We start from the raw sequence: 13,309 nt of genomic DNA, 5'->3' as shown, positions 1-13,309 counted from the left end.
GTTTATTTGAATAACCATTGCAAATGGTATGTTTGGATGTCATTCTTGTCAATGTCAATATTGTCCTCTCGATCTTTGCCACTACTACTAGCTGTCTCATTCTGTATATTTAACTATAAATTCTGTATTTTACAGCAACCTCACAAAATAAATGCATACATTGTCAGAGTCATGAGGATAAGTTAGAGTCTTTCTTTCTGCCTAGAAAGTTTAACTGTTTGAGTAAGATTTTTTAGGATCAATTTGCTCCAGAACTTTAAATTTTGGAGCAAAATGCTCCTAATAATATGTACAACTTGAAAGAGCAAAATGCTCTTAAAATGTAAAACTTTGTAAAATAATGTATATCAAACTTTAATTGCTTTCAACATTCATTGTCACAAATGCCATGTATATATGTTTAAATAAAAATAATCATCAATGTTGTTGAATGACAATAATGTTCATATTAATGCAAATAAAAAGATTCCCTATTGTCATGAAAATAGTCAATATGCAAATGTCTCAATATTTGTCTGTCAAATCCCAGACTACTAAAAATAGTTAGTGGTCTGAGGTCAGATGCAGGTAAAGTTGAAATTCACCTTTTAAATGTTAGTAAATTTAAAATGTCACCTGCTGAATGTCGGTATTTACTAAATTTCACCTGTATTGGACCATTTGTCACCTGCAAATGCCAGTAATTACCAGCAACTTCCTTGGGTGTCTTTTTTTCAGGATTGACATTTTCTGTAACTATGCCAAACATGTCTGTTTTTCTCATTCAGGCTTTCATTTTTACTGACATCATCGACACAAGCAAATATCTGAATATTTTTCTTTCTAAAGTTGTAGATCTTTGAGTGTTTACACAGTGTAACAAGGGCAGTCAAACTGGAGCAAGACAAGGGTAGTGACAAAGATAGTATGATTGCTGCATCTGAGCCGCAGGAGTTTGTTCCTCATGGTCGGGAACATTGCAAAATACATCCAGGCCCTGTGCAGCACCAAGTACCTCTACAGTACCATCACTTAACAAACAGGGTGGATTCAGACCTACCTATCTTAGCGTTTAAAAATGTGACCATCAATGGCAACAGCAAGGTGGGTTATGTTGTAACTTGTAGGTTTTGGACTTGTAATGTGTTTTCAGATAGACTGATACTTTGATGGTGATTTTCTGAAAGTTCAAACATGCCCATTTTACTCTCTACTAAACTGAGAGTAAAATTTTGGTATATTGCCATATAAAATGTTACTCTCTCAGTAGTAGAGAGTGAAATACAGAATAAGAGGACAAAAACTATCAAACATTATTAGATATTATTCCCCAGTATTGTTGGTCTTTCAGCCAGGGAAAATATGATATATTGCCACTACAAGTCTTAAAGATGAGTAGTGACAAACCCTTATGTCAGTAGTATATTCTGGCAGAATGAAGGAAAATATAGGGGAGGAATAATATAGAATATATTTGTGTGCGTATAGTTTATGAAACAGTAAGAAAAATAATGGCAATTTTGAAAGTTTTTACTCCTGTTGTGAGCATTGCAGAACTAATGTATATAAATGCCTGTTTTTGTGATGTAGCACAACCAGGGCATAATCATCCCATGTAATTGAACATGTTCAGCTTAGCTTGCATGTCATATATGCGTATTTTTGTTTATCATATTTATGACTTTGTACTGGATATATGATAAGCAGAACAGTCTCATTTTACTCAACACCTCCAGCAATTTGGATCATTCTGTCAGCTCCAATTAGACACTGAAGGACAAGTGATTTGATCGAAACATGTCTGTTTCTCAATCAAAAGTGGGAGAAGAGAACGTTGTGTATGAATCTTAGTGCTTCCATGATGAACACACATACAGTAGTGTTATTCTCATTTGAAAGTTACTTTTTGCTTTTTTCATCACAGAAGGAATTTTGGCATTTGAGAGGACAGGAGGACGACAAGTCAGATTTTGATGAAGAGTTATACATATCTGGCCACACAGTTGTCTGGAGTAAAGGTTGCCATGGCAGCAGTAAATTTGTTTTAAAGTCTTTTACAGTAGATTCACCAGTGACAGAGGTATCAACAGTTTTATGATGTGTATTATTATGACTGTTGATTGTTAATGTGTGTGACAGCTGTGTAAACCCATCCCGAAAAATGCAAATAAGCCTTAAAATTTACTACAATTTGTTCAAGACTTTAGCTTTCTACATGTATATCATGATATAAACAGGTCTATTTGTGTTATGAAATTCCAGGGCTTGAATGTTTTGAAAATTTTCATTGTGATGAATTAAGTATTACATGTAATGGAAGTTAATTTAAGATGTTACTTTAATTACTGGATCTTTGGGGAAATGAATAAGCACCAGTATGGCCCGTTGTCCCTACCAATAAAATCAGATAATATACTAACAAAAATACAAATTTTTCCAGCATGGCAAAATATCTATGGCTTACAGAGTCAATGTTCAGTTAATAAAGGGTAGATTTGTCAAATCGATAGTGTGACCACAGTTTATCCAGTCTTGAGTTGAAAGAATTTACACTGTCACTCTACAATCTATTCAGGGAGTAAATTCCAGTTTTTGACAATACGAACAGTATATGAAGATATTCATGAATACTGTTAATAGTCGCATCCAGTTTCCAAAATATTCTGTTGTAGCATCCATTAACTTTAACTGTAGAAGTTGAAATGATTTGCCATAACATAGGTTTTCCTCTTTATTATTTTTGAGGCATTTTGGTGTAATTTTGATTTGGCTAGTGGGAAAGCTGACCTTTCTGACAATAGAAAAAAACAGAAAGGTAAGTATTTAGCTTTTTAAATTCAGTTAACAGGATATACTAAACTATTCCAACAAAAAAAGAAATTTCTTGCAATGATTCTTCAAATGTTGATGCTGTATCAGAATTGAATTCATTTGAAGACATCATGAGATAAAATTCAGTGAAGGGAATGAAATAATATGAGCTTTTAGAAGAGTGATATAAATAACAGATAAATTGATGAACCAGTTGATCCAAAGCTGTCATCATTATGTACTCAGTGTGTAAAGAACATTCCTATATGTCTTTAACCGTGCTGGATTGTTCATCAGTTTACAAAAAAATGTAACTGGTCTGGGAGAAAGAACTCAGCTCTGAATTTTCACAAGTTCTAGATCCTAGAATACCAAAATAGAATAAACATGAAAACCAAATCTTTATATTACAGTTGAACTTGTTCCAAGTATTTGTGTTGTCAAGGACACCACATTGAATGTGTTCACAACAAAAGGAGAGGATCATAGTGTATCTCTGCCTTTCAAGGTGAGTATCATAAACACCTATTATTACATAATGTACCAGTGATTACTTGCGCCGGTGTGCATACATACTCGTAGTATTTACACTGCAGTGCAATACCGAAAACATACCATTATGCAAATAGTATGCAAAATGAGGAAGCAATCGTTCATTCTACAAGAAAGCATGTGATTGCATAGTGTAATTTTTACATAAATTTGTTGTTTCGGATAAATAAATGTAATAATAACAGAACCCTATGCTCTGTGAATGCCAGTGTGAGTACTCAGAGGTATTTGCGCTCCTATTTGCAGTGTTTTCTGCTGTACTTCCAGTCACTATGCTCTTGAAAGTAGTGCTGCAGGGAACACTGCCAGCAATCATGCAGATACCCTGAGAGTGAGTATGCCACATTTGCATTCACACGTCATAGGCTTCTGTCATGATATGTATGTTGTCATTGTAATGTGTGTATTTCTATACATATATCCATTGATACTCTGACTGCTTCCCTGTCTTCAGTTCTGATGAAAACACTCATTATATGAACAGTTAAGTTAGAGATATCTTCCTACTTCGTAGAATGTCCATTTAATAAATGAGTGTCCAAATGAGGCACCCAGAAATTACACACAAGGTGACATATATAACAATTATTTATTTAATAATTTTTTTACTCTAAGAACCCTTTTGAGAGGAGTAAGAGAGACAATAATAGTCATTAAAAATATACACATTCAAAAAGTACATGAGAACACCCCCCCCCCCCCAAAAAAAAAAACACAAAAAAAAACAAACATCAGGAATGATATAGAAAATTCAAACATAATACATACACAAAACTCAAATGAGAAAAGAATAACCACAATGACAAGTGAAACTTGCACAAAAAGATACATCAACAAAAGCAGAAGTCAGGTACAAAAAAGACATGTGAAAGTGACAACTCAAATTTGTAATGTTTTTACTGTAACCTGAAAGATCCAGGTGTTGTTTCTGCTAAATGCAATATATTAACTGTGCTAGCAAGTGGTTACATAAGTGGACCCACGACCTGACCTTTCAGACTAACATGTAACATTGTTCAGAAAGAACAGTGCTAACTTTCATAAGATGATATTGAACTTGTACACACAATGATGATAATGATAACAGTCACATTTTGTATGATGTAGGTTGGAAGAGCCTGGGTGATTGAACATGGCATCCTCCTTGAAAGGTCGTCTGGCCAAAGTGAGATGGGTACACCAAAAAAGTGAGTATCCTGGTACATAATTTCCATGTCTATCCACATCTGAATCTCGATGACAACTGTAATCAAACAAAACAAATTTCTCTAATCGTAATGTCAGACTCTAAAACCATAGTTCTGTTGCAATGATGCTAAAAGGGTCAATTCACACTGAATGTTTATTTGAACAGGTGTGTCTTCAGTTTGTTCTTGTAAGTGTCCAGACTTGATGCTTGCTTTATGAAATGACTATCTCTGACCATAACACTTACTTAGTGTAATTTCTGTTGTAGTATAAATCATTCATTTACTCAAGATCATCCTCATATACAATTTTTGTTTTTATTTGTATATTTGTCTAAATTAGTGCATCACTAACTCTAATTACATGTCCATTGTTCTTTTAGGAATACAGATATACCACCAACTTTGTTTAGTTTATTACATCCTCTAGATGAACCTGCCCCAGTCATATATAAATATGGTGGTGAGTACATCTAGAAAATTGTGGTATTTTGCAGCAGGTTTGTTTTTTTGTTGACTCGTTAATACTAATAAGTATCACACCAAGTTGTGAACATGTATGTGTGTCGACATCAGTTGTAATGGTGAAAAGAGTGTATATGTTCTGATACTTGTTCTTTGAATACTTCAGTAGATGTAGAGCAGACTGTCATTTGTGAGATTATTCCAGTCATTTACGGTGTGGGGATAATATGAGTATTTGTATGTATTTGTTTTTGGTGATATTCCATGGAACGTGTGTGAATGAGATCATCAGGTTGATTTTGTTGTACGTTTCAAGTATTGTTCTGTGGTAAGTCAACCTTCCATTTAGTGCTTTATATGCCATGGTTAGCCTGGAGCACTTTCACCTGTTTTCTAAGGGTTCCCATTGTAGCTTCCTTAGCAGCTGTATATCAGATATGGAAAGAAATATTTCATAGTGACAGAAAAGTGTTGATACTCCATTTTCCGGTTACCTACTTTGAAACCGTGTTTGCAAGAATCAGGATGCCCATAGATTAAGGAAAATAAGGGCTGTTGGTAGAATAACCTATGTGACAGACCAACACCAACATATTGTATTTTCTAGCGTCAACCCATCAAGGGCACTTTTTCACATACTTAGGAGGTCACATTTTTCTCTCTCTTTATATACAAAGGTGGGTGTATCAGTAGAACTACCTATGTGACAGACCAAACTCAAAATATTGTATTTACTAGTGTGAAGCCATCTCTGGTGGTGACATATGATAGTTTAGTTGGCACACACTCAGTGTGGACACTCAGGAAAGCCACCTCAGAGGTAAGGTTTAGATTTGAGATTATCAATAAAAAAGTGTATAAGTGTGAGGATACATTTTTGTGTACTGTGGCTCTTTGAAATGGGATTGATATATGTAGGTGATCCCTACCTACCTCCTAGTTGGCTTAACAATATAAGTTGGTCTCAGAATCAGATTCACAATCAGATTGGAGGCTGATCTGAGGGTAGTCTCATATTGCACCTCAGATTTGGCCTCATACAGTCTCAGATATGGCACACCCCACAAAATCAATCAAACAAGAGATAATACCGTTGAGACTACAGAAAATGGTCCTGCTTCACACCCACTTTCACATGAGGGGAAATGTTTCTGCATGTATAACTCTTATTTGAGAAAAGATTGTGAAATAGAGACAAAAATTTGTCACCGAGACATTCATAGTAGGTCATAATGACCAAATGATGACCATATTTGTCAAAAAAAATTCAGAATATGAATTCATAAGTTGCATAATAATGTTGGGACGATGAGTTTGACAAAAACTGATCTATAAGTGAGACTATACAAGAATGAATCTGAGGCTAAATATAAGACTAGCCTCAGATTGGCATCCAATATGATTCTGATTCTGATTCTGATTCTAAGGCAAGTGTAAACAATACATGTCACAATAAAGGCTGTTAAGTATTCTTGTAGCAAACTAGTGAGGAAATAAAATATGGATGAAGTACATCTCAAAATGTGGGTATGAGGTCCATATTCTAATAACGTATGCAGTGGTTGAAAGAGTAGTACACAAATACACAAATACCAACAACTATGAACCGATGTACGTGTATGTAAAGATGTCAGATCCAAAGAATTCAATTTGTACTCATCTGCAACATCCTTTGCCTGAACAAGGTTTTTGTACTACTTATTGAGGTCAATATTAAACATTGATATGGTGAGGTATCTTTTTAAAGGAGACACAGTCACAATTACTTACAATACAGTCCTTTGAAACTTTCCCTTTATAATTACAGGAAGGCAATAACGCCTCTAGACTGACTGGTACAACAGGTTATAGTCAGACTCAGAGTTTTACATATCAAAGTTCAAGTTCAGGTTTGCTGCATGGATTGATGACCAGGAGTTCCCACTCTCAATTAAACTTGACTTCCCAGTCTCCATCAAGGTCATCACCATTCAGGAGTCAACACTCCAGTCGGATATCATCCCCTGCATCGAGAATGCTCAGCCCGGCTGTAACCCACATGGCAGCAATGAGGTCTGTTTTAACTCAAATATCTAATGGATTTTTCTAAAGATTTTACCAGTGTCTAGAGGTGTTTGTGTTATGTGACAGTTTATCCATTATTATCTGAATCTGCTTACAACAACAAATTACAGACAAATCATGTACGGAGGTCGCTCATTCTTGTATGTACCCCTCAACTATGGAACTCTTTGCCACTTGACATTTGGCAAGCCTCCAGCCTGGATTCAAAACAAAACTGAAGACTTATTTGTTCATCAAAGCATATGGTGTGCTTTAGCCATTCAGTGCCACTGAACAGAAGAATGCTCTAGAAATTGGCGCTATAGAAATTTGATTGATTGATTGATTGATTGATTGATAATCACCACTCCAAAACAAATCGCATCTCATGTAATGATGTCAATTGAATTTTCTAGCTATCTGCGTAGTGAGTGTAGTATGATAATAATAGTGAGAGTTTTGAACTTTGAACTTGTTATGTACCATAGTATGTTGGAGTGTTCTGTGTTGATTTTATTGAATCAAATTCTGAAGTCACAGAAGGCTCAAATTTACTCCTCACATAATGGGAGATACTGCAATGACATAAGTAAAACTACAGCATTTATGTTATATGAGACTTAGAAATTTAACCAATACAGACATCGGAATTTGGTAAGATCAGAGTTTTGTTAACTCTGAGATAGATTAATGTTAACTGTTCAATTTTTTTACCTGTTACAGTCGTTCTCAATCACCGTCCCTTCACTTCAGTAACTTTAGCAGCATGTCACCATCAGCAACAAGGTCACCAGCCATAAGTAGGTCACCAGCTATGTCATTTTCCACATCACAACTGAATGAGACTGGGTTTGGTATTGATATGGTGGAACCCTTAGCACCAGAGATATGTTTGGATCATCTCTGGACTGAAACTATTTCAACTCAATGGTAAGTTTGTCTCCATGCTATTAGCAGTATTTACACCGTGTATGGAATCACCAGCTATGTCGTTCCCTACATCAGTGACCCTGAATGAAACTGGGTTTGGCATTGATACGAAAGAACCCCAAGCACCAGCGATATGTCTGGATCATACATGTATCTCTGGACTGCAACTGCTCTGGAATGGAGTTCCAAAGTCTCGGACCACAGATGAAAAAAGTCCCCAATGTTTGTAACGATATGTTATTTCACTTTTGATCACTTGCAGTGAAGGACCTCAGAACCAAGCTAGCAAGGCTTTCCTTACTACCGATATGTGTGGACAAAAATTTCTATGTTATCTCATAGAAAACAGGAGAGAGCTGAGATGTGTAAAATATAGTAAAAGTAACGATATGAATGATAAGAAATCATTGATCTTTGGTGTTACAACAATTTTGATCGCAAAAGATGCAGTGGCTTTAGAGGTGGGTAAATACTCAGTACCTGTACATTGTAATTGCATTTTTACCTCCCACTAGAGGGTCAAAATAGTGACATTTGTGTGTATAAGTATTGGGTGTAGTCATAGACCCTCCTCGTGGAGTGTCTATGGTGTATCCATGTTAATCTATATTACATGTATGTACACTGTAGTAATTAGAGTTATTCTAATAGCATGCCTAACTGTGCTTTGTTTGTGTCTGTAGTAACACATGTGTAGCACATGGGGCAGAATTTATACTGTTGATAAAAAAATCATATTGTACATTCTTTTCTATTTCTGTGAAGTGCATGGGTAGTAAATTCTAATTCAGGTAATGAGCAAATGAAAATCATTTTCCTGTTAGTGCAAGTTCTTGTATTTTTAGTGTGCTTTACCATGCTAAATAATGCATATATTATACAATACAGATTGTAATTGTATGAACATATCAGAAAGACATACTGAGTGACTCAGAATTTTTATGTGCAGTACATAAAACATGTTGGTCTGAATTTTACTGTAAAAGTTTTGTATACTGTTGAAATAATATGTGTTTTTCTTTTTTTTTCACAGAAACTCAATATGGTTTTGATTATTGATATAAATGGTAATCTTGTACTGTATAGTGGTGTTGTCAAGGTAATTATGCACCTTGTTCCCAGCATGGTTATTTATGTGGAGAAATTTAAATTCTAATAAGTGTGTGAATACTTGATATTCATGATATTATCTATCGCCCACAAAAATATACTCTCTGATTTCATTTACTGTCAGTTAGGTGTGATGGGAAAAGCATATTTGTACATCTTTAGTTTTATCACATATTAAAAGTTGTTATTTTCAATATTTTGTTTAAATGTTAAACTGAATGTAAGTGAATGATTTCATTTTAGTTTTAGACTAATTTAGAAATGTAGATAATGGAAAGGTACTCATGGCTTTGTTAAAAAAGAAATACTATTATAGTATTGTATTGCTTATATTTCCCAGGTAGGGAAGTTTCCCCTTATACCAGTTTTACTGGTACTAGCAATGTCAGAATCACTGCCATACACTCATGTTTGTACTTCCTATGTATTTTCAAGTAGGAAGTACACCTGCTTTTACACAAATTTCACTGTCCTTAGCAATGTCAGGATCACTGTAGTCATGTGTATATTTTCTGTGTATTATCTATTTTCAGGTATTGAAGGTACACCTACTTTTACACAAATTTCACTGTCGTTAGCAATGTCAGGATCACTGTATGCGTGTATATTTTCTATGTATTTTCATGTAGGGAAGGTACACCTACCCCATATACTACTGGTGATACTGGGTTCGCTGTCATTGGTAATGTCAAAATCACTGCCATGTATTCATGTTTGTATTTCCTATGTATTTTCAGGTAGGGAAGGTACACCTACCCCTTACACAAGCATCACTGTCCTTAGCAATGTCAGGATCACTACCACTGCCACGTCCTAGTACACCACTAGATAGTCCTAGGTTTCCGTTAACTTCCAGCAGACCATCAAGTGCCATGGACACTGTCATGGATGAGGTCAGTCAATGTTTATTTAATAAATCATGGATATTTTCTGTGATTCATTGCTCTACTTTTGGAAGCAAGGCCTTTGAAGTTCATTGGCTGTTAAGGAAAGGTTACTTATAAATCATTAACAAAAAGTGTTTGAACAGTTGTGTAGAAATTGTGTGTTTACAGGTATAATATATGTACATCAGTAGGTCCCTATAAGGGATGATGAAACACCTGTTAAAATCATGTACTGGCAGATCTCCACAACGTGTGAGTTACTGCCAGTGAGTGTACTTGAAACATTTACACTTACATACAGTGTAGGGTATTTTCTGTGGTTTCTGCAGAGATCATCACAAGCATGTATATCCAGTTACACCACACTGACATTCACATTCCATGGGATTTTGTTATTGTCTGTAACTAGTTTCCCAACAGTATATTTGATAGTATGACTCTTTCTTCTCTTTGATTCAGGTTGTAATGTTGTCACCAGTTGCTGCTGAATCTGCTGATTCATCAAGATTAGAAAGTGGTATAGGATTAGGGTCCTTTATGGATGACTACACATTTCACAGTGGAGGTCATATCATTGGTCTGAAAGATTCAGTGGCAAACAGATTTACACTGGTAAGTATTGAAGGAATTTGGAAATGTTCATTCAACAATACATATATCAACTATAATCGTTACTCGTTTTGTCTTGGTCAGGCTTTTTTATAAGTATGTTTTTTAGCAATGGGAGTGTGAGATGTACTATCAAATGCAAGGGGGTTATAGTATTGTCCTACATTGCAACATGTCATTAGCAGCCCCCCACCACGCCCCACCCCACCTGTTCACTTGAATCATTGTACACATATACTGTGTATCTGAATTTTATGACTGAAAATCCAATCAATAGCAGTGTTTTTGTTAAGAGTGGTACATAGGTAAAATCTACCTGAGTTCCCGAAGTAATTCACAAATGTTCCCCATCAACATTTTGTAAAAAAAAACCAACTAGGTATGACTTGGCAACTTGTACCAGATTTCCAGTGTATTGCTGTGATTCCCTAAACTTAACAAAAGTACGGTATGGAAATATATACAAGTTTGTATACCAGATATAGATAAACATGGAACTATTGAGCCATTTCATATGTGTTTCGTTTTTTATAAAGTTTCAAAAATTAGACATTGTCATAATTGTAATTATTTTCTTCGTAGGAAATGGGTAACGGAAATATGTACAGAGCATCCCTGCCAGAAATGTGTTCTTCTCCATTAGGTAGGTGTAAAAATACCATTAAACTCTATCTCATGTCTCATGTCTATTGCATTATTGTCTGACATTTCAATCCCTTACATGTATGTTACCTCTTTTGGTAGGACAAGATATGTACTGCTTTGCTAGAATGTCAAGATTTCAGATTTTTTTTAGAAACTTTGACTTGGTAAAAAGGGGTAATTTTCAATCCCGGGTTGGTGTCTCGACACTTCCAATGTGTATCAATCCAACATTTTCACAAATACAGTCCCCAAAAGGCAACTAATTTCAAAAATACAGTGACAGATTTCTTTCCTGTATATTCATAATACCATAGTCCAACATTAGGACATAAAAAATCTGTGATACTCTCCTAAACGACAGTTTCATAGGTGCTCTGAGTAAGCTTATTTTACATCGTCAGAGTCATATAGCATAATGAGCATCATCTTAATCCGACCCCTATTTATATTCCAGAGTAGTCCTTTAAATACAACACATGATATACAAATGTTATTGAAATATGAAAAATATTGTTATTTTGAAATTTGTTCCAACATCATTAATACTAATTTGTCTTTCCAGTGAAAAGCTGCTTAGAAGCTCTTAAGTATGTACTGCCAAAAGATGTAGCTATTCAGTTAATGGTCAAATGGTATGCTACCCATAATGCACCAGGTGGACCAACTAGCCAATCAGAATGGCATAAATTTATGATCTGTTTGCTCAGCATGATGGGATATAATATTGCCAAGTTGTATCTCATCAACAAAGTATGTATTGCATTTTGATGTTGAATGTAATACTGTAAATTGTATACACATACGTTTGAAAAATTTCATTCACTGTGTCAAATTTTCAAGAGAAAGGTTAAATTCTTCAGTCAACAGTGCACTTATCAGAGACTTCCAAATAATATACCATATAACCAGAAGCAGAGCATCGGCTGACTTGACAAAATCTTACTTTCTGTGAGTTCCTACCATTATCATAGCAGATTGTCTCAAAATCATTTATTCCACTCACTGTAACAATATATACAAGTGAATGAATATTCTGACATTGTGAACAGAATCAGAATGACTCTTTTACAGTGTAACTATCAGCTTCAAATGTAGTAGTATAGTAGGCAAAGAAAATACAAATACACCACAGAGATTGACTTTGCGTTTGTATTACAACTATAAGATCAATTACCAATAATGTAAAAATGGTTTATTCAGAAATTTTTACAAAACTGACAAAACCAAATCATGTAGATGCAACATATGTTGTCCATGAACAGTGACAAATACATGTAACAATTTACAACATTGTTGACCATTAATTCAATGTGGTTTTTTTCATAGCATAAAGGAAAGTAAATTCAGATACATTGCACAGAAGTAAATCCATTGGCATTAGTGTCAATGTAGCGTATAAAACTTTATGATATTACAATAATGTTGTAGCTAATACAAGGAGACTTTGGTGCCCAGTGTATAACTAAGTTGGTGTGTTTCTTTCTCCTATTTCCAGTTGGATGCTAATGATTCACTGTCACCTAAAATTTCAGCTAAGATAGCCAAGTCATCAGGTTGTAATGAGGTCAGTATAGTAACAATTATACAGGATACAGATATCATTGCTTGATTTTAATAACAGAAAATAACCAGCACTGAGATCTTCAATTTGTCATTTGTGGAGTTGTGTAGTAGTTGCTATATGACTATACACGGGTTACAACACACAAGCAGTACAAAGTTTTCTTGCAGTGGGCTTTCGAGCTGTCTTGATTGACAATCCTCATCAGAATGACAAACTCTGTAGTTTTAGCTGATGAGGATCATTGACCAAGACAATTCTGAAGCTTAACACAAAAACACTTTGAACTGCTTGTGTGTTATAACCTGTGTAAGTCATTTGATCTACCATTTTGGTCAGTGTTGCCATAGTTACAGTGCTATTCAGTGTTGCACGACTTTTCTCATGCAAAACATTTATTTACTAATGTGAATTGAAAACATTATTTACATCATTATAATGAGCTATTATTATTAGGCAAAATATTGTAAAATCACTTATTTCTGACAAACCTTTCATGTCAAACTTTCTAGTACTTGTATATAAATTCA

The 13,309-nt window shown here is 34.9% G+C and overlaps 1 protein-coding gene across 1 annotated transcript in view; it reads left to right on the top strand.

Moving 5' to 3' along the window:
- The first annotated feature begins 906 nt into the window (after positions 1-906).
- The window catches only part of LOC144450233 (anaphase-promoting complex subunit 1-like), a 32,400-nt gene continuing 19,997 nt past the window's right edge, over positions 907-13,309 (top strand). The window contains exons 1-16 of the mRNA XM_078140828.1: positions 907-1,083; positions 1,904-2,059; positions 2,725-2,794; positions 3,204-3,298; positions 4,450-4,529; positions 4,913-4,989; positions 5,672-5,814; positions 6,802-7,046; positions 7,761-7,967; positions 8,230-8,428; positions 9,001-9,066; positions 9,815-9,970; positions 10,424-10,576; positions 11,156-11,216; positions 11,781-11,968; positions 12,714-12,782. Of these exons, the coding sequence (XP_077996954.1) occupies positions 907-1,083; positions 1,904-2,059; positions 2,725-2,794; positions 3,204-3,298; positions 4,450-4,529; positions 4,913-4,989; positions 5,672-5,814; positions 6,802-7,046; positions 7,761-7,967; positions 8,230-8,428; positions 9,001-9,066; positions 9,815-9,970; positions 10,424-10,576; positions 11,156-11,216; positions 11,781-11,968; positions 12,714-12,782 (2,142 nt within the window). The remainder of the gene's footprint in view (positions 1,084-1,903; positions 2,060-2,724; positions 2,795-3,203; positions 3,299-4,449; positions 4,530-4,912; positions 4,990-5,671; positions 5,815-6,801; positions 7,047-7,760; positions 7,968-8,229; positions 8,429-9,000; positions 9,067-9,814; positions 9,971-10,423; positions 10,577-11,155; positions 11,217-11,780; positions 11,969-12,713; positions 12,783-13,309) is intronic.

Source organism: Glandiceps talaboti, chromosome 2 (assembly GCF_964340395.1).
Source record: "Glandiceps talaboti chromosome 2, keGlaTala1.1, whole genome shotgun sequence".
NCBI lineage: Eukaryota > Metazoa > Hemichordata > Enteropneusta > Spengelidae > Glandiceps > Glandiceps talaboti.
Note: the sequence above shows the minus strand (reverse complement) of the source record. Positions and strands in the feature narration are given on the sequence as shown.